Source organism: Muntiacus reevesi, chromosome 21, assembly GCF_963930625.1.
Source record: "Muntiacus reevesi chromosome 21, mMunRee1.1, whole genome shotgun sequence".
NCBI classification, from domain to species: domain Eukaryota; kingdom Metazoa; phylum Chordata; class Mammalia; order Artiodactyla; family Cervidae; genus Muntiacus; species Muntiacus reevesi.
Window position 1 is genome coordinate 50,181,026 of NC_089269.1, and position 20,970 is coordinate 50,201,995.

Below are 20,970 nucleotides of genomic sequence, written 5' to 3' on the forward strand. Positions count from 1 at the left end.
AAGGGAAGTCGCTCAGTCGCGTCCGACTCTTTACGACCCCGGGGACTGTACCATCCTACCAGGGTCCTCCATCCACGGAATATTCCAAAGCAAGAGTATGGGAGTGGGTAGCCGTTCCCTTCTTCAGAGGATCTTCCCGACCTGGGGATCCAACCCGGGTCTCCGACATTGCAGGCAGCCGCTTTCCCGTCTGTGCCACGAGGGAAGTTCTGCACTAAGGAAATGGCTTGACCCGCTCGGAGCGTCTTCATTCCTTCCTCCCTTAGCCTCCCCGACACCACTCCCCCAGGCTCCCCAGTCCGCGACATAGCCCCCCAGCCCCCGCCCCCGCCCCTAGGGCCGAAAGCGCCCCAGGATGCCCTCCCGCTGCCACTAACAGGAAAGGCGGACAGCGGGCCTCGAGGTTTGCGCAGGCGCACTGGCGACCTCGCAGTCCCGCCAGGGGTCAAGGCCTCCAGTGAGGCGCGGTCTTCCCGGAACCCGACGTAGCACAAGTGAGTGAGCAGTCACTGCCGGGAACCAGGGGGCGGGCGGCGGAGGAGGGGCCACCCCGACCCCCCGACCCGCTCCTTGCTGTCCCGCGCGCGTGCGCGGACAGGGACACGCGTGATGAAGGCACGGCGCATGCGCGGAGGTCGGAGGCCTGAGGGAAGTGCCGACGCGGAGTGGGCGGGGCCAGAGCGGCTCGAGGGAACGCGGCGAACGTGGGCCGCTGGCCTTGGCTGGGCGGTCTGGGCGCCGCAGTCTCCGTTGCGCCGTGCCGGCGGCGGTGGTGGGTGGCCGAAGGATGTGACTGAAGGGCTGCCGGCGGCCAGCGGACGATGCTCGCGCTCCTGGGCGCGACGACCCTGATGCTGGTCGCTGGGCGGTGGGTGCTGCCAGCCGCCTCAGGTGAGAGAGAGGGGTCCCGGCCCTGCCTCGTCAGCTGGATTGCGGCGGCGGCGGCGGCGCGGGAAACCTCGGCCCTGGGGACGGGGGTGGAGGGACAGACGCCCTCGGTGGGAGACCTCTGGTTGTCCGCGGTCGCAGCGCCTTATTGAAACGGACTCAAAAATCAAACTTCAGTTTCAGTCGCTCAGTCGTGTCCGACTCTCTGCGACCCCATGGACCGCAGCATGCCAGGCCTCCCTGTCCTTCACTATCTCCCGCAGCTTACTCACACTCTTGTCCATCGAGTCGGTGATGCCATCCAGCCGTCTCATCCTCTGTCGTCCCTTTCTCCCGCCTTCAATCTTTCCCAGCCTCAGGGTCTTTTCTAAGGAGTCAGTTCTCATCAGGTGGCCAGAGGATTGGAGTTTCAGCATCGGTCCTTCCAAAAATGAAAGAACAGAAAGTGATGTTCGAAATTCTTCCCCAGCCGCTTGCTCGGGGGCGCAGTCGTCGCCACCCCTGCCTGCCTGTGCCTGCCGCCCGCCCCGAACCCCCGCAGGGCTGGGTGGGTGTGCACACTTCTGGTCACCAGTTCGTTTCCTTCCGAAAAGTCAGGCAGCTCCACTGCCCCGTTTCATAATAAACAAGGCTTAGAGCTGCGCTGCTGGTCTTCTCCATTCAGTAGACAGTTCTTGATCCCACGGGTAAATGCCCAGGAAGGTGTGCAAGCATTTCTGTGCCCTCAGGATTCAATCAGTCTAATAATAAAAATATGGCCAAATAGGAAGGCTGGGAGCCACCAAGCTAATTTGCCACCTTTCTTAATTTAGCGGGGAGATACATGGGGGAAATAACAGCTATTATAAGATTGACTTTGTAGCGAGAAGAAATACCAAAGACAAACAGGGCCTCACAACAGAGCAGAAATCCGGGAGTTGGTGAGGCCACCTGCATGCTTGCTAAGTCACTTCAGCCCTGTTCAACTCTTTGTGACCCCATGGACTGTAGCCCACCAGGCTCCTCTGTCTCTGGGTTTCTCCAGGCGAGAATACTGGAATGGGTTGCCATGCTCTCCTCCAAGGGATCTTCCCAACTCAGTATCTTTACCTACATTGGCAGGTAGGTTCTTTACCACTAGTGACACCTGGTAAGCCTAGTGGCTTAAATACTTATTTGCTTTGAAAATCATACCCTGATTTTCTGGGGTACATGGTATCCTATCTCTCTTGTCCAAAAAATATTTTGTTTTTACCAACATAACGGGTTTCTTCCAGAATAGCAGAGGAATTGCAATTTAGGGCAAGCAAGCTTATAGCAAGGGCTTCCCAGATGGCTCACTGGTAAAGAATCCACTTGCCAGTACAGGAGACATGAGTTTGATCCCTGGGTCTAGAAGATCCCCTGGAGAAGGAAAGGGCAGCCCTCTCCAGTGTTCTTGGCTGGGAAATCCCATGGACAGACGAGCCTGGTTGGCTACAGACCACCTAATCACAAGAGTCAGATACGATTTAGTGACTAAAAACAACAAGAAGCTACAGCAAAAACCATAGCCAAGTCCAACAAGGAAAGGAGAAGAACATTACTTTATAGAGCAAAAGAAGGAAGTTGGGTGGGTTGTTTTAAATGAAATTCCATTGATTGAAGGTGAGAGTTTGGGGTCGTGCTATTTTTTGAATTGTCTGCACTGGTTGCTGGGAGAGGAGAATTTTACCTTTTGGGGTCTGGAATTGCTGGTGAGTGAACATACTTAAGGGCTCTGGCTTCTGGCCTCCTGACTTCATTTTAAATGAGGTTTCCTTTATTATGTTTCACACCTATTTCTTAGACTGTCTCACAAATATAATATAATATATGGGTTCTAGGGTCCTGGTGTAACCCCTGATAATTTCTTTGGAGTCTTTTGTTCATGAATATTTTGCATTAACTCATGTTTGCTTTCATATCAAAAGAATTTCCCCAGAATTTTCATGTAAAATTAACATTTCAGGAAGCTGTTCATTAGATCATAATTTTTTAATCTATATTAGAGGATAGCTAAAATAAACTTCATACACAACTGGCATTTTTTGCTCTCAACTACATACCAGACACTACTCTTAAGTGTTTTATTATTATTTTTTTGTAATCCAGATAATATTTTTTTCCCATTTATTTTTATTAGTTAGAGGCTAATTACTTTACAATATTGTGGTGGTTTTTGCCATACATTGACATGAATCAGCCATGGATTTACATGTGTTCCCCATCCCGATCCCCCGTACCTTAAAAGTACAAACTCATTTAGCTTTCAGAATAAAGCTGAGCACCATTATCCTCATTTTATAGAGGAGCAGGCTGAGGTCATATAGCTAGCCTGTGCTTTAGGGGGAAATCAGACCTTGAAAATCTGGCCCCAAAGCCCTGGGGCTTACGGCTAGCTATTTTCTAAAGACCACACAATTTGGTTCTTGATTATCCACCTATATGTTAAGGACTTAGTTGTCTTTCAATTAACTAATCTACTTTTTTCACAAAGGAAGAGTAATGTTCAAAACTAAATGTAATGTTAACCCTGACCTGAGATCATAATATTGCTCTGTGATTCAAAGTAATCAAAATATTTGTACTTTCAAACCTAGTAAATGCAGCTCTGAGATCCTAGTCTAAGAAAACTGTCCAAAATATGATAGGAAATTTATGTTTGTATAGATGCTTATGTGTTTGGGTTTATGTCAGACTTGAAAATACAGTAAACTGTTTCTAGTCATCAATAGGAATCTGAAGGGCTGGAAACAACCAATTGTATAAAAAGTACTGGATAACATGCCCATTTAGGGCTTCCCTGGTAGCTCAGTACATAAAGAATCTGCCTGCACTTCGGGAAACTCAGGAGACTCAAGTTCGATCCCTGGGTCAGAAAGATCCCCTGGAGCAGGGTGTGGCAACCCTCTTCAGTATTCTTGCCTGGGAAATTCCATGGACAGAGGAGCCTAGCGGGCTACATGGAGTCACAGAGAGTCAAACACAACTGAAGCAACTGAGCACACACGCATGCAGCTCCCTATTAATATATTTTATATGCTAGAGGTTGAAGTAAACTATTAGTAAAGGGCTGTTGCTAATATTTTACTGAGCCACCAGGGAAGTCCAATAGAACAAAATCTATGAACTCTAAAATCTTATTTAATAACTATTTCCAAGTCCCTGTCCATGCCTGGTAGCTCAGCTGGTAAAGAATCTGCCTGTAGTACAGGAGACCCGGGGTTGATTCCTGGGTTGGGAAGATCCCCTGGAGAAGGGAGTGGCTATCAGCTCCAGTATTCTTGCCTGGAGAATCCCATGGACATTTGTTGGTCTCCTAAAAGCCAAGATGCCTGTAACTCCAGGGTCTCCTTCCATTAGAACAGAAGGATTTCATCCCTAAGGAAATGTCTGGCTGTACCCTGGGTATCAGATTTCCTAATCCTCTCTCAAGGCCGAGAACTACTAGAATTAGAGTATTCTGGGCTGGAGACTAAAAATCCCATCAAACCTTTTATTAACGCCATAAACCCAGTTGCTCTCTTTTGGCTGCATAAAATCTAAAATTCCAACAGCTTGGCATGGAATTAAGTTTAAAGTGTGATAAAGGGAAGTAATTCTATTTGGTAATGAAGCCTCAGAGAATACAAGTGTAAAATACGTAATTGAGGGTGGAGAGACTCAATAAATACCTCCCCAAATTAAAAAAAAATTCAGAAAAATGTTTTCTCAGGCATCTCCTTCTTTGACTCCATACCGTAATAACTCTTAACTGGAAAGTAGAGGCAGCAATCCATTTTTTTAAAGTTCTTTTTTTCAGTTCAGTTCAGTTGCTCAGTCGTATCCAACTCTTTGCGACCCCATGGATGCCAGGCCTTCTTGTCCATCACCCACTCCCGGAGTTTACTCATACTCATGTCCATTGAGTCAGTGATGCCATCCAACCATCTCATCCTCTATCGTCCCCTTCTTCTCCCACCTTCACTCTTTCCCAGCATCAGGGCCTTTTCCAGTGAGTCAGTTCTTCACATCAGGTGGCCAAAATATTGGCGTTTCAGCTTCAGCATCAGTCCTTCCAATGGATATTCAGGACTGGTTTCCTTTAGGATGGACTGGTTGGATCTCCTTGTTGGATCTCCCAACACCACATTTCAAAAGCATCAATTCTTCGGCACTCAGCTTTCTTTATAGTCCAACTCTCACATCCATACATGACTGGAACAATGTATTTCTTTATGTATATGTTTACTTTCATGTTTTTTAACACCAGAAACATTTTATATTGGGGTGTAGCCGATTAACAATGTTGTGATAGTTTCAGGTGAACAGCGAAGGCATTCAGCCGTACATATTCCTGTTCTTCCCTAAACCCCTCCTCCTATCCAGGCTGCCACGTAACATTGAGCAGTGTTCCGTGTGCTATACAATAGAACTTTGTTGGTTATCCACCCCTATGGTAGAAAGTCTATAAGGAGATAGCATCCTTGTCCTGTAGCAGAAATACTGTATGATAAATTGCAATTTATCATAGTGAAAGATCAGTCTTCTGTGATGTGGAAAAAGTTCTTGTGAACTCAGCATTAGTCTGAGGACACTGAGAAATGCCGATTAAGTTTGAAGCTATATAGACCCTGCCTTAAGGAACTTGCGTTCTGGTTGGAGGTTGTGTTAAACATAAGGAAGCAATTTTTTAAAAGACGTCTTCACCTTCACGCATCAAGTTTTGAGAGCCTACTAGATGTCAGTACCATGCTGAGTACATCTGCTTCAGTGTAAAATTGAGTGGTGCAGATTGATGGTGCAGAGTGTGAAAAGAAAGCAAGGTTGGCATTTGCTGCAGTGTTTGGGAAAGGTTTTCTCTTGGAGGGCAAGCTTGAGCTGGGTCTTGGAGGGTTTGGGTGGTCAGGAAGAGAAAAGCTGTTTGGGTGGGGGGCCAAAAAGGAAGAGCCAGAAGAGAGAGAGCGCGTCCAGCCAGTGGCAGCTTTGTACTAGAAGCATAAATATAAACATGGACATGTCACCAAGTCATGTGCTGTCCACTTGAAACTAACACAGTATGGTAAATCAACTATACTTCACATTTTTTTAACAGTATAGGAAATGAACTAGGTCTCTAGATGGAAGCCTGTAAAATAAACAGAAGGGCTCAGACTTGATATTTTGAGCAGGCAAGACCTTTTCAGGGTCCTGTAGGACCTGGCTGACATGATAAACTTTCATCTCTTATCAATTTTGTATGTGAATGTTTGGCTTCTGTAAATAGTTGTCAGTTCTGAAACCACATCTGTTCAGTTCTGTGTCAGAGTATATCCCTGTCTGAACACAGTATGTGAGAAAAACCAAGTTGAGGCTGTTAAACAGTCAAGCCTGTATCCTTTACGTCAGTATCACTTCTAAGACAAAAGAAAAATACTATTTTTATACAAAGACTTTTTTCCCAGTTAAAAGACAATTACCTTTTTACAGTTCGTTCGTTTTTTCCACCTTTATGGAGATGTAATTGACATATAATATTTGCTTTTTATAGATTTTAAAAACCTCAACCAAAAAATAAAAATAAAAACCTCAACCATTTTCCAGTTCTCTTGACTGCAGAGGTAGATGTAATTAGCAGCTTTCCCATGCTGAGAACAAGCACTAGGTCTTTTTTAGATTTATCTACTTAATTTTGTTATAGTTAAATGTATTCACTGTCCAGTCAGTGACGTCAAGGAGAGAATGATATTTTAAAAAATATCTATAGCATGTATGTACGTATAACTGTATAGTGTGTCTGTGTAACTGTCTTCTGTCTTATTATCTTGACAGGGGAAGCAAATCTGAAGCCTGAAAATGTCGAGATCCACATCATTGATGACAATTTTTTCCTGAAGTGGAACAGCAGCAGTGAGTCTGTCAGGAATGTGACTTTTTCAGCAGATTATCAGATGTACGTTACTCTATACTCAGGGATCTGCTGAATAATTTTTATCATTTTTACCCCATAAATTTTCAAATTTGGGAAACATTTGGTTTTTCCTCTTTTTTAAAGAAAATATATGGCAGTTTCACATAATAAGTATAACTTTTTTTTTTTTACAATCAGAGACTTAGTCTAATAGTTCAGACTTCATCTTCAGGTTTTGAAGCAAGAGATTTCGGGGACTGTGCTAGCAGACTTCTGTAGCCCACAACCATGTCTTCTCTGTTCTGGATGCTCCAGCTTCTGTAAACAGAAATTAGGGTCTGACCTAGAGCATACCCTGAGAATATGGGAGACTGTCCCTAAAAGCCTAGCCACTGTCTTGGAATCAGCCTCGAGGTCTTCTGTGGTCAGGTTTTCCTCTTTTCTCCATCATGCACAAAGTCTTAGTTCTAGATACCCTGGCTGAGTATCAGTGTACTGCGCCCTGCACTTCCACAGTGTTTCTGGAGTTTCTGCCTCCTCCCTGGGGCTAACTTTCCACCTAACGATTGCCAGGAGGATAGGCAGACGGAGTTGGCAGAAGAAAGGGTTACTGAAGGAAAAAGGAAGGTCCTAAAGGCCTGTCTGCTCACTGTGACCCCTGTCCCAAGAGCAGGCAGGGAGTCAGGCAAGAAGAAACAGGGTGTGGTCTCTAGAACCAGGGTTCCGCCACTTCAGCCGCAGCCCTGCTGTTCTCTGCATGTGTGTGCGGTCAGTTGCTCAGTGTCCAACTCTTTGCAACTCCACGGCCTGTAACCCGCCAGGCTCCTCTCTCCATGGGATTTTTGTAAGCGAGAAGACTGAAGTGGGTTGCCATTTCCTTCTCCAGAGGATCTTCTTGACCCAGGAGTTGAGCCTGCATCTCCTTGTCTCCTGCATGGGCAGACAGATTCTTTACCACTGAGCCACCTGGGAAGCCCCAGTTGTTCTCTAGTTGATTGTGAATAAGCTGTGTGTGTGTGTCTCCCTTGAACAATGGCAGGAACAGGGGTGCCTAACCCGCTGCTCTATGTGTGTGTGTGTGTGTGTGTGTCTCCCTTGAACATTGGCAGGAACAGGGGTGCCTAACCCGCTGCCCGCTGCTCTGTTAGTGTGTGTGTGTGTGTGTGTGTGTGTGTGTGTGTGTGTGTGTCCCTTGAACAATGGCAGGAACAGGGATGCCTAACCCGCTGCTCCTACCCACTGCCCCTGAGTATAACTTCACAGTAGACTCTTCATATCTGCATCCATGGATTCACCCACCCCTAGATCTTAGAATACTGTAAAGTGTGTATTTGCTGAAAGAAATCTGCGTGTAAGTGGGCTCGCATAGTTCAGACCCATGTTGTTCAAGGGTATATATGTATACACACACTATATATTGTTTTCCTCAGAACTGATCATGTAAAATTTTTCATCTCTAGAAATTTTCTTTAAATTGAACTTTTGAGTTTTGTTACCAATTTTGTTCTTTGCCTTAGTTCTTATTAAACTATTTTTTAGGCATAATGGAGATTATTTCATATTCCTTTATTTAAAATGACCCTTGTATTAAAAGAGCAGAGCCATAGACAGTGATCTCGTGTTCTTGTTCCTTCACACATTCTGTTGCTTTTATTAACTTCTCTAATTCATGATAATCTCTTACTCTTCGTTCTGACTTTGGTCCAGTGTGCTTTTTCAGTGTTCTTATTCTGTTCTTTCTCTTTTCTGTTCTGCTAGCTCTATAAGCACTTGCCTTGTAAGAATATGCCAGGTTACAAGTTTGGAGAGCCAGTTCAGCAGTTAGTATGGTATAGTGTAGTATGAGCTGGAGCCAGGCTTGTTGTTGAGTTGCTCAGTCAAATCCAACTTTTTGCAATCCCATGAACTACAGCACGCCAGGCTTCCCTGTCCTTCACTATCTCCCTGAGTTTGCTCAAATTCATGTCTGTTGAGTCTGTGATGCCATCCAACCATCTCATCCTCTGTCACCCACTTCTCCTCCTGCCCTCAGTCTTTCCCAGCATCAGGGTCTTTTCTGATGAGTCGGTTCTGCTTGGGTTTTAGTCCATCCTCTGCTACTTACTCTATCAGTTTCCTTATCTGTGAAGTAAAGATAAAAAGCTCATATGACCACATGTAATTTATCTTTCAAACCAAGATACTTCTGAGTGTGAACAGAAGCACTTGATTTTAAATAAGCTGCAACAACAAATTTAAAGCAGGACAGTGCCAGGCAGACTGGTCTAGGACACCCCGATGATGAAGCATCTAACACAGAAGCCTGTTGCAAGTGTTGTTAATTGTGTATAAAGTACACAGAACAGTGGTACAGAGTATGTGATCAAGAAAAGTGAGGTTAATATCAGCAGCAGACACATTTTTCAGTACAGTATTTCTCAGGACATAAGACACATCACTGGTGATAAATGATGCACAGACCCATGAATAAGCTACTGGAATGCCAATGCCTGTAGAATACACACCACCTAAGGCATCAGTGTTTGCATTGTTATTTGGTTGCTCCATCATGTCTGACTTTGCAACCCCTAGGACTCTAGCCTGCCAGGCTCCTCTGTCCATGGGATTCTCCAGGCAAGAATACTGGAGTGGGTTGCCATGCCCTCCAGGGGATCTTCCAACCCAAGGCTCAAATCCACGTCTCCCGCATTGTGGGGGGCAGATTCTTTATCGCTGAGCCACCTGGAAGCCCTCAGTGTTTGTGACTGACATCTAAAATGTATTATGACGGGGCTTCCCTGGTGGTCCAGTGGTTAAGAGTCCACGGGCAGTGCAGGGGACACTGGTTTGATCCCTGGTCTGGGAAGATTCCACGTGCTGTGAGGCAGCTGGGCCCATGCGCCACAACTACTCTAGAGCCCACACTCTAGAGCCCCAGAGCCACAACTACGAAAGCCCACAGGCCAGAGCCTGTGCTCACAGCAAGAGAAGCCACGGCATGGGAGCCCGTGCACCGCCACTGGAGGGCAGCCCCATTCTCCACAACCAGAGCAAGCCCGCAGGCAGCAGCGAAGAGCTGGCACAGCCAAAGCTTTTAAAAAGCTTTTTGAATTATAAAATGTATGATGATGTTAGGTAGCGTGGCGTGTTCATTCAATAAATACCGATTGCCTTTTATGCCGAACACTTTCCTCAGTACTTGGGATTACATTAGTGAATAAGAGAGACAAAGATGGCATGAAGTTTTATTATGACACTGGTTTCATGAAAAGAATTTTCTTTTGGTTGCATATTTATTTTTCAAATTATATTTCTACTCTGATCTAAGTACTATATATGATAAAGTTAAAAAAGAAAATGTAAAAGAAGCTGCAATAGCTCCCTTACATGCAGAAGCAATTATAATAGAGCAAGTAGCTGTGTCTCCCGAGCAGGAAGGACAGACGTGGAGTGAGGGTGGGTTGAAACCATATCAGGGCTTAGGTACAAACTTTTTATAAGGTTTTCTGCTTATAATAAGAGCTCTCCAGGTAACAGGAGAAGAGATGCATTACTGGCTTTTTGCCTGGAGCTCATTTTATTTCGACCGTCTGTGCCCATGATTGAAAGAAGTCTGTGCACCATTCCCATTTCCCAGATGTCCTTATATCTCCTGATCTCTCTAGAACTGTATTTTCTAATAAATGACTTGGGGGGTACTGAATTTTGGTTTAGATGTTTAAAATGTAAATTTTAAAAATAGATTCTGTATGGCAAAACCAATGCAATGTTGTAAAATAAGTTAATTTTTAAAAAATAAATAAAAATAGACTCTGATGTAGAGAAGTTTCTCAGGAAGACTTGCATGTAAATTAAGGTGTTATTACTGCTTGTGAAAGGGAAGTCACAGCTTCTTGACGCAGGTCATTCTGTTTGGGAGCACTTCGTACCGCTGTGATTTTTCTGTCTAAATCCAGACTTGTCCACATGTTACGTATACAGTCTCAGGAGACTGACGTTTCTAGGCAAAGGATGTCCTGAGTGAGGGAATATCATGTGTGCCGCATATGCAAACAACTGGCAATCAGGCTGCCAGTCATGATTTCCAAAAGCTTCATGAAGGATTTCTATCCAGACGAGTTATTTTTCTGAACAGAATTGTAGCAATGCCATAGCATTTTTGTGTACTCCACTGTTGTGCTGTTATTTGTGAGTTGTTTTTGATAATTTAATAAGAGGTGTGAGCATTAAAAACTTAATTAAGATGTTATTAATGCCAAGTCTAATCTCAGAGTTCAAGTAGGTAAAGTTAGAAGGGCAGACTCACCAGGAATGAAGTGTGCCCATATGGTAGTGCTTATTATTGGCACCTTCTTAAAAATGTTTCTTTTTTTTGAAAAATAAGGTATACTTGAGTTGGAGTCAGCACAAAAAAAAATCACTTCTAGTTTCTATTAGCTTTTAGTAAAGAATATACTTAGCTTTTTAAACAATTTTTATTTATTTTTGGCTGCACTGGGTCTTTGTCGCTCAACATGGGTTTTCTCTAGTTTTGGCGAGTTGGGGCTGTCTTTTTGCAGAGCACAGGCTCTAGGCGTGAGGTCTTCAGTAGTTGTGGTGCATAGGTCCCAGTTGCCTTGGAAACTTCCCAGACTAGGGATAGAACCCATGTCCCCTCCACTGGCAGGCAGACTGCTAACCACTGGACCACCGGGGAAGTCCATCCTTTAGTTTTTTATTAAAGACACTTTAGCATCTTTAAAATGAGGTCTGTAATATATAAAAATGAGCTAATGCTAGAACTATGAATTGGGCTTAACAAAAATGCCTGCTCAGAGGTTAGTTTCCCTGTTTGGCATGAGGCAGACAGGGCTCTCCATAGCAAGAGTGTTGGAATCTGGTATTTGTTTTCTGCTGCTCACCTTCACTTCAGCCTCCTCTCCTCTTTGTGGCAGCATGGCCTTTTTGTTTTAGGCACCCTGTGTCATCTTGATTTCTTCAGGTGCTTTAAAAAAAAGTCCAGTATCAGTCACTTAAGCTTGCTTCGTGATGGACTGAGTACACATTGAAAAGTTTGTTAGCTTATGTTAACATGGTAAGTCTTTGTTTCTGGTGGTGTAATAGAAGGAATTACAGAGATCAGTATGCAGAGGGATGGTTTGGTTTTGAAGAGAGCAGAGGAAATTCTCAAACCATACTGATTCTGAGGTCTTGCTTAGGGCTAGTAAATCTCTTCCTAGGAGAAGATCAGAAGGGAATCAAATCCAGTTTCCAATTTTTCAGTAAGGAAGAGAGGATCCAGAATAGAAAGCAGTTGGCCGAAAGTGACACAACTGTTTTTAACAGAGCCAACACTAAGTCCTCTTTCATCTTAAGGGTTCGTCCTCTGTTTCTTTGAAATCCTAATGCAACCACCCACAGAATTACAGAACTTTATGAAGTTAACTGTATGTTAGAATGACTCCACTGTATAAATAATAACTTGGTTGTATATGTAATGAAAAAGAGTAGTAGAATGTTACCCACAAAAATATTGTCAAAACATTAACTCAAGTAGAAGAAATAACTACTTCCCCCAGCTTAGAGCCTTCCCTAGTGGCTCCAGTGATAAAGAATCCACCTGCCAATGCAGGAGACACAGTAGACGTAGGTTTCATCCCTCAGTCAGGAAGATCTGGAGGAGGAAATGGCAACCCACTCCCTTATTCTTGCCTGCAGAATCCCACAGACAGAGGAGCCTGGTGGGCTACAGTTCATGGAATTGAAAGAGTCAGACACGACTGAGAGGCTAACACACACACTAGCTTTAGAACGTTAATGTCAAAACAAAACATGTTTGTCACTCTTGTATTTATAATGTTCATTCATTCATTTGCTTTTTTATTTTGAAGACTAGGGACGGATAACTGGAAAAAATTGCCTGGGTGTCAAAATACTACTAGTACCAATTGCAACTTTTCTTCGGTCGAGCTTAAAAATGTTTTTGAAAAAATTGAATTGCGCATAAGAGCAGAAGAAGGAAACAACACTTCTATATGGTATGAGGTTGAACCATTTGTACCATTTCTAGAAGGTAAGAAAAAGTTGCCAGCTGAATTATATTGAATTCTTTATTAAATATTACCAGCACAGCTCACTTCCCAAGCCCATTCATTTGCATACTATAAAATCTCCCATCTTTAAAAAAAACAAAAAGAACAAAGATTCCCTTAAACTGGTATCTCCTTCTGCTATGACTTCATTTTCCTGCTTTCCTTCTAGTGGTGGTTCTCAGAGCGTGGTCTCCAAGAGATCTATCAAGTCAAAACCATTTTCCTAATGGAAACTTACTTAATAAAACTTACTTGCCTTTTTCATCTTCATTCTGTCGTGGGTGTACCCTGGAGTTTTCTAGAGGCTGTTTGATATGAGATGGTGACTGACTGGTGATGGCAGAAGTAGGTGTGAGACACAGCTGTCTTCTTTATTAGGCCAAACATTAAAGAGATTTGAACAAAATGTGAGATGAACACCACTCTTCTCACTAAGTTTTTTGGCTTGTTTGTTTTGAGAAATGCAGTCATTTATTATCATGCAATAGGTTTCATCATTACTGTTTTTAATGAATTGATAGATATTTTACATTTTTATCAATTTTGATGTCTGGTATGCTGAATATTCAAAGACACAGCCCATGTAAACAAGAGCTCTTTAGGACCCTCAGTTTCTCTTAAGAGTGTAAGGGATCCCAAGACCAGAAAGTTCAAGAACCACCACCTATTCCATAACTCACACAAGGCTGATCTGTACCCCCTCTCTGTACACTTTCCCTCCCACTCCCTCTCCAGCCCTCCCTGTTCGAGCTTTGTTCCCCATCACGACACCAAGACCACTCTTGCCGAGGTCACCATGACCTCGACAGTGCAGAGTGGACTCACTCCCTTCCGCATGAAGCCCTTCCCTCTCTTCACTCCCTTCCGCGTGAAGCCCTTCCCTCTCAGTTCTCACGGGCCCTGCGCTTTCCAGGCTCTCCTCCTGCTCCCTGGTTGCTCATTTGCCAGTTTCTTCTTGTCCCCCAGATCTTAAAATGTTGGACAGCAGCGGGCCTCAGTCTGCAGGGCTCCGCCATTGAACCTCTTCTCTCAACGCAACCTCCACCAGGAATCGTATGGCTTTCAATACCCTCCGTGCTCTCAGCTCCTCAGTTTACATCCCCTTCCCCTTACCTTAGAGAGCTGCATCTCCCACTCTCTAGTCAGCATCTCCACTTATAGGTCTGAAAATCATCTCAAAAAACTCTTTTAAAATTTTTATTTATTTATAGTTGGCCATGCTGGATCTTCATTGCTTCTCATGGGCAGGTGGGGGCTACTCTTCAGTTGCTGTGCTTGGGCTTCTCATTGCGGTGGCTTCTCCTGTTGCAGAGCACAGGGTCTAGATGCTCAGGCTTCAGTAGTTGCGGCACACACGCTTAGTTACTCCAAGGCGTCTAGAATCTTCCCGGACCAGGGATCATGTCCCCTGCTTTGGAAGGTGGATTCCCCGCCAGGGAAGTCCCTCGTCTCAAATTTAAAATGGCCAGAGTTCTAGCTTTCCCTTCTCCAGACCTGATCTCCTTGCAGTTTTTGCCATCTCTGTTAATGATGTCACCTAATATTTGCTCAGGCCAGGAGCCCTGGCATCACCTTTGATACCTCTCTTTCATCCCCCATCCAATCCATCAACAGATTCCAAGCGATCAGATCGCTTCTTACTTCCAGCCGGCTATCAGCCGTCCCCAGCCGCTCTCATCTGCCCAGGAGCTTTCCCACTTCCTGACATGCTACCTGGGGTGGTCTTTCCCAAATGTAAATCAGGTCTTGGCGACCTTACAGATCCAGACTACAAGTTCTGCCTGTTACCCAGAGTCTAGCTGCCTCTCCGATCTCATTTTCTAGCGCCCCCTAGTGTCTCCCGAAAATGGTGAGCATGTTCCCATCTCAGGGTCTTTGCCCTGGGGCCCTCTCAGCCTGCCATGTTGGACCTCACCTCCTTCAGACCATCTCCTTCAGGCCTCAGCTCGAGCATCTCAGGGAGCCTTCTCCTCGCTTGCTCACCTAAAACAGTCGTTGCTGCCCTTCTCTGTCCCTTTATATTACTTCATTTCTTCTTACAGCATGCATGGCATTATAACATTATATATATTTGTTTATTTGGGACTTTTGGCCACATTTCCCACTAAAGTGTAAGCTGCATGAGGGATTGTCTCCTTTTTTAGATGCCAGGCACATATTTAAGTGCTTAGAATTATTTATTGTATGAATGTTTTGACTTGTATTAGTGAACTTACATAGTAAATGTTTTGATTTTCACAGCTCAGATTGGTCCCCCAGATGTGCATTTAGAAGCTGAAGATAAGGCAATAATACTGAGCATCTCTCCCCCTGGAACAGAAGATAGTATCATGTGGGCTACGGATCGTTTAAACTTTAGGTATAGCGTCGTTATCTGGAAAAACTCTTCAAGCCTAGAAGTAAGCATTATTTTTATCTTTGATGTGAGAGAAGAATGACTTGAATTAATTGTAAAATTAGACTTTTTTTAAAGAACAGACTTCTCTTTTTTTTAATTATAGGAAAGAACTGAAACTGTTTTTCCCGAAGATAAAATTTATAAACTGTCACCAGAGATTACTTATTGTTTAAAAGTTAAAGCAGAACTGCCTTTACAAAGTAGAGTTGGTTACTATAGTCCAGTGTATTGTATAAATACCACAGGTAAGAAGGAAGTTTTGCTTTCAGTTCAGTTACTATATACTTATATATATAATTTATATAAGTATAAATAAGTATAATTTATATACTTATATATATAAGTATATAATTATAATAAGTATATAATTCAGTTACTTACATACTTATATATATATATATATATATATATAAGTCGTTTGTTGTTGTTCAGTTGCTAAGTTGTGTCTGACTCTTTGCGACCACATGGACTATAGCCCACCAGGCTCCTCTGTCCTCCACTACCTCCCTTAGTTTGCTCAAATTTATATCCATTGAGTTGGTGACACCAACCATCTCATCCTCTGCTGCCTTCGTCACCTTTTGCCCTCAATCTTTTCCCAACATCAGGGTCTTTTCCAGTGAGTCAGCTCTTTTCATCAGGTGGCCAAAGTGTTGGAGCTTCCGCTTCAGCAACAGTCCTTCCAATGAATATTCAAGGCTGATTTCCTTTAGGATTTACTGGTTTGATCTCCTTGCAATCTATTAATTAAGTGGCAGTCTTTTAATTTTGGCATTTTTCCCATAGTTGCTGAATTTTTTGTGTTGGTTTAGTGGACATCAAAACAAAAGGATTCTCATGTTGATGTATGGCAGAATCCAAAGCAATACTGTAAAGCTGTTATCCTCCAATTAAAAAGAAATGTTTTTTATTTTCAAAAATACTTTAACAGCATTTACACAAGCAGCACTGTTATTTGGGGTTTTCATCTCAAGTAGACAGTAATGAAAACTCTGTGTAAAAGTCCAAGTGTTTTCTAATTACAGAGATTGTTTTTACTTGTTCAGAATCCACGAGAAGGGGAGATAGTCACTAGAAAACCAGTTAGTACTCCAAAAAGCATATGTTTATAGGTGAAATGTTAAATTATGAAAGCATCGTGATACATTTTATCTGTGGCATCTTGCCAACAATTAAGGTTTAAGGGTAGGAACTTGAATTTATTACTTTAATTATAGATTTAATATGCTTTGTTCTTAAAATCAAGAGTTAAAGGAAAGATCTCCTCTCCTGCTTCCTGACCCCATTCTGTTCACCAGAGTCAAGCATCCCCAGCAGTGTATGTACAACCTTTCCTGCATTTCTTCAGGGCTTATACTAGCATATACTCAGACTTCCAGTTTTGGGGTGTTCTATCATTTGAATTAAGGAATAAGGTTCCGTGTGCACTCTGCTGTATGTAAAATGGATCACCAGCAAGGGCCTGCTGTGCCGCACATGGAGCTCTGCTCAGTGTCACGTGGCAGCATTGATAGTAGGGGAGTTTGGAGGAGAGTAGATAATGTGCATGTATCTCCAAGTCCCTTCACTGTTCACCCGAAACTGTCATGGCATTATTAATCTGCTATACCCCAAACAAAATAAAAAGTTTAAAAAATAAAGTCCTGTCGGATATATTTTAAACTTGCTTGGCTAACCCAATATTTTGAGGCTCTCTTTTTATGTCAACACATATAGATCTATCACATTCTTTTAAATGGCTGTATAGTATTACCTTGTGTGAATACACACCATAATTTATTTAGCTATTACCTCATAATGATAAGATACAAGCCTTTTCTCTTCTTGCCCATGCTATTAAGAATTCTTGCCATCTGTTATCTCACTAGAGTAAATGTGTGTGCTTTCTTGTCTATTCCTTGTCGTCTAGAGAGACATAATGTGCCTTCACCAGAAAATATACAAATAAATGCTGACAACCAGGTCTTTGTTCTTAAGTGGGATTACCCATATGAAAACACAACTTTTCGAGCTCAGTGGCTCCGGTAAGTTCTGTTCCATAAATGTCCTTTTGCAGCTTATTTTTGCCCAGTGTGTGAGGTTTCTTTTCACTCTGCTTCAGCATTCGGCCTGATGGAAAGGTGGTTATGATGCATTGGAACTGGGCTGTTTAATTCTAGTCCCAGCTCTGCCAGTAACCATCTGGAGTATCACTGAGAACCAATCACTTCTTCGGGCCTCAGTTTCTTTACTTGTGAAATGGGTGTATTATAATATCTAGTGTCCTTAGTAGATGTTAGTTGTTCAGTCATGCCCAATTCTTTGTGACCCCATGGACTGTAGCCCACCAGCCTCCTCTGTCCATGGAACTCTCCAGACAAGGATACTGGAGTGTGTGGCCATTCCCTTCTCCAGGGGATCTTCCTGACCCAGGATATGAGCCCACGTCTCCTGCATTGCAGGCAGCTTCTTTACCGTCTGAGCCACAGGGACTTACTGGCTCTTTTTTTTAAGGTATGATTCTAATTACGTGTGTTATTTCCTCGGTCTGGAATACTTGACACATGACCGAGGTACTTTCTTCAAAACCCACTCCTTCCATGAGTCTTTGAAATGATCTCAGTCCAGTCACTCAGTCTAGTTCAGTTCAGGTCAGTCTCCTACTGTCTTGATTGTTGTAGTGACTTTGGCAGATTCCTTAGTGATTAGTGGGAAACTAAGGAAGTCGGAGAGGACTGTGCTCTGTGTGCTTGAGTAGAGACCAGCCAAACAGGAGTAAAGCTCAGCACGACATGAGTGAAAGAGGACTGGGTATAGTTCATGCTGATTGGAAAACTGGAGAGGGTAAAAAGAGAGGGAGAAGAGAAGAGGATAATCAAGTGGAAGGTGACGTGAACTGTGGCAGGAAAGGGAGACCACAAAGAAAGAGGTACCGAGGGCAGAGGAATCTCGGGACCAGAGGCGAGTGTAGGTCAGGTAGAGAAGAAAGAGACTAAAAAAACAGAGAAAAAGTGAGGGAGAAGGGAAGTCGATACTGCTGCAATTGATTCCTCTCCACCCTGCAACAACGGTCTGGATAATAAATGCATTCATGTGTGGAGTACAAATAACAAAGGTTGCAAGAGGTCAGAAATGTAGAGGTATGTGCAGGACCAGAGAGTCCGCAGAAGCCACTTGGAAGGAGAGGTTTTGTGAAGGAGGCCTTGATTGTTGTTGAGTCATGTGTTTTTCAATGACGAGAGAGGGCGTTCCAGGCTGGGGCTACACTACACGGGAAAGCTCGGATATGAAGAGACCAAATCAGATCAGGGTAACGAGGAGGTATCCATTTCCTTTTGCTCTGTAGTAAATGAGCACAAACTCAGCAGCTTAAAAGACACAGCTTATTATCTCAGTGACTTTGGGTCAGGAATTCAGGTGTGGCTTAGCAGGGTCCTCTGTTCAGGGTCTCACAAGGCTGTGATCAGGGTGTCAGCCGGGACTGCTGTCTCATCCACGCTGTCTCGTGGTTTCTCCTAAGCTCACGTGGTGGTTGGTAGAAACCATTTCTGACAGCTATAGAACGCATGGTGGCCTGCTGCCTCAGAGGCTGTCAACAGAGACAATCTCTGCCCCCTAGACCCTCCTTTAAAGGCTCATCTGATCAGGTTAGGCCCCACCAGGATAGGCTCTCATGTGATTAACTCAAAGTCCACTGGCTTGGGACCTTGATTTCATTTGTAAAATCCCTTCACCTTTACCAACTAATGTAACCTAATCAAGAGTTCATGGGTTCTGCCTGCCCGCACTCAGGAGGAGAGGATGATGTTGGGCTCATGCACCAGAAGATAGGAATCTTGGGGGCCGATTTGGAATTTTGCCCACGAGAGGGGAAGACCTGCTTCGAGAATAGCAGAACACTGGGCCTGGGAGAGCAGCGAGAGGGAGCATGGAGTTAACAGGATGGAGTAAAGTCAGGCTTCGCCTTAGACTCTGCTACAGGCATTTGAGTGCTACTGGGACTCTGGTAACATGAGGCCTGTGTTCGAGGAGCGTGACGATGGCCACATGGTGTGTGGTGCAGGGGACTGAAGACGAGGGAGCCAGCTCAGAGGCTGCCGTGGTTCTGGGCTTGAACTGAAATGCTTGGACTTGAACTGAGATGTTCTGGGCTTGGGTCTCTGAGCAGTCTGTTAACTTCTCCAGGCCTGCTCTGACTGTTCAGACTCGCTCTCAGAACCCTGGTGTGTGTCTCAGCACTGACCCATGGGTACACGTCTAGCAGCTGGCCTTCCAGAAGGAAAAAGCTTTACTTTAGTGTTTGCCGGGTTTTATAACACAGCTAATCCTGCTGTGGCCACTTTCAGGCTCCCAGCAGCATGTCTGTCCACTGGACATGGAGTTGGAAAGAGGCACAATAAGCCCTCCACCATATTCCACTGTTCAGACACGATAGATGTAAATAGCATTGAGCATAGATAAAATGTAGGGAAAACAATTAGGACAAGATGAGTTTTGCATTTTTATTACTTTAGTTTTTCATACAACATATTTATTTGTAAGTTTATGTAATTTTTAACAGTGGCTGCATTTAACAGCTAGCTGGTAGCATTCCTGAAAATTTAGCAGTTGTTTTTGTGCACCAGCATGAGCCAGCCCTTCATACTACTTCCTTATCACACGCTTGAGCAAGGTCTTTGGTTTTCTTTTGTGCATATCTTTTCCACTTTGCTGAGTTTCCCAAGGGTGAGGACAATTTATCTCTGTAACTTTGACCCCTAACAGAGTGTCTGGCCTATTACAGGTACTCAGTACATGTTTACTGAACTAATGTGTTTGGAATGAAAAACATCTTTTTGTCTTAAAGTGCCTTTTTTAAAAAGATTCCTGGGAAACATTCAGGCAAATGGAAACAAATACTGAACTGTGAAAATGTCACAACTACCCGCTGTGTCTTTCCTCGAAATGCTTTCCCAAGTGGAATTTACTATGTCCGTGTACAAGCATCTAATGGAAATGGTACATCTTTTTGGTCTGAAGAGAAGAAATTTTATATTGAAATGAAAAGTAAGCCAATAGTTTTTATTTTATTTTGTGATTCTCCAAGTATGAACTCTTAACGATTGTTTTGTAGTCTAATTTGAACTTTATGTCTTTACACATTTTTTTCCTAGCTGTCATATTTCCTCCAGTCATCAGCTTGAAATCCATTACTGATGATTCACTGCATGTCAGTGTTGGTGCTTCAGAAGAGTCTGAAAACACATCTGTGAATCAGCTCTACCCACTAATTTATGAAGTAATTTTTTGGGAAAACACTTCAAATGCTGAGGTAAATAGACTGTGCAATACAGGTTTATAACTCAGAGTTATGACTATGATTTGAGTAAGCAAAGCTTGAAGTTAAAATTGCAGGGAAATTTTTAAACTTTTAGGCTATATGATTAACTCAGATATTTTCGACAGGAAGAAATTGGCATTTCATGTTTTACGCGGTAAGAGTTACGGTCAGCTGCATCTGAGCCCCAGTTAGTTGTTGTTGGTTTGGGGGCGTTTTTTGGCCTCACCAAGTGGCATGCAGAACCTTAGTTCCCTGATCGGGGAAGGGAACTTGTCTGCCCTGAAGTAGAAGCATGAGGTCCTAACCACTGGACCATCAGAAAAGTACCCCCAGTTACTTTCTAAAATTCAGATCCTGAGTTCTTTGTACTCAGTCAGAATCTCTGAGGGTAGAACTCAGTAATTTTTATCGTGATCCTCAGGTATTCATGAACCAGGGTTTCTCAGCACTGCTGGCATTTGGGTTG

At 43.5% G+C, this 20,970-nt stretch overlaps 1 protein-coding gene across 2 annotated transcripts in view; it reads left to right on the forward strand.

Annotated features, from left to right (window-relative positions):
• The first annotated feature begins 348 nt into the window (after window positions 1-348).
• Window positions 349-20,970, forward strand: part of IFNAR1 (interferon alpha and beta receptor subunit 1) — a 28,037-nt gene continuing 7,415 nt past the window's right edge. Inside the window, exons 1-8 of one of the 2 annotated variants that reach the window (XM_065913860.1) lie at window positions 349-891; window positions 6,679-6,799; window positions 12,607-12,788; window positions 15,049-15,206; window positions 15,309-15,450; window positions 17,115-17,229; window positions 20,031-20,230; window positions 20,338-20,495. In XM_065913860.1, the coding sequence (XP_065769932.1) occupies window positions 822-891; window positions 6,679-6,799; window positions 12,607-12,788; window positions 15,049-15,206; window positions 15,309-15,450; window positions 17,115-17,229; window positions 20,031-20,230; window positions 20,338-20,495 (1,146 nt within the window). In that variant the 5' untranslated portion in view covers window positions 349-821. Of the gene's footprint in view, window positions 892-6,678; window positions 6,800-12,606; window positions 12,789-15,048; window positions 15,207-15,308; window positions 15,451-17,114; window positions 17,230-20,030; window positions 20,231-20,337; window positions 20,496-20,970 lie in introns of those variants that run through there. The other variant, XM_065913861.1, reaches the window with a different exon arrangement.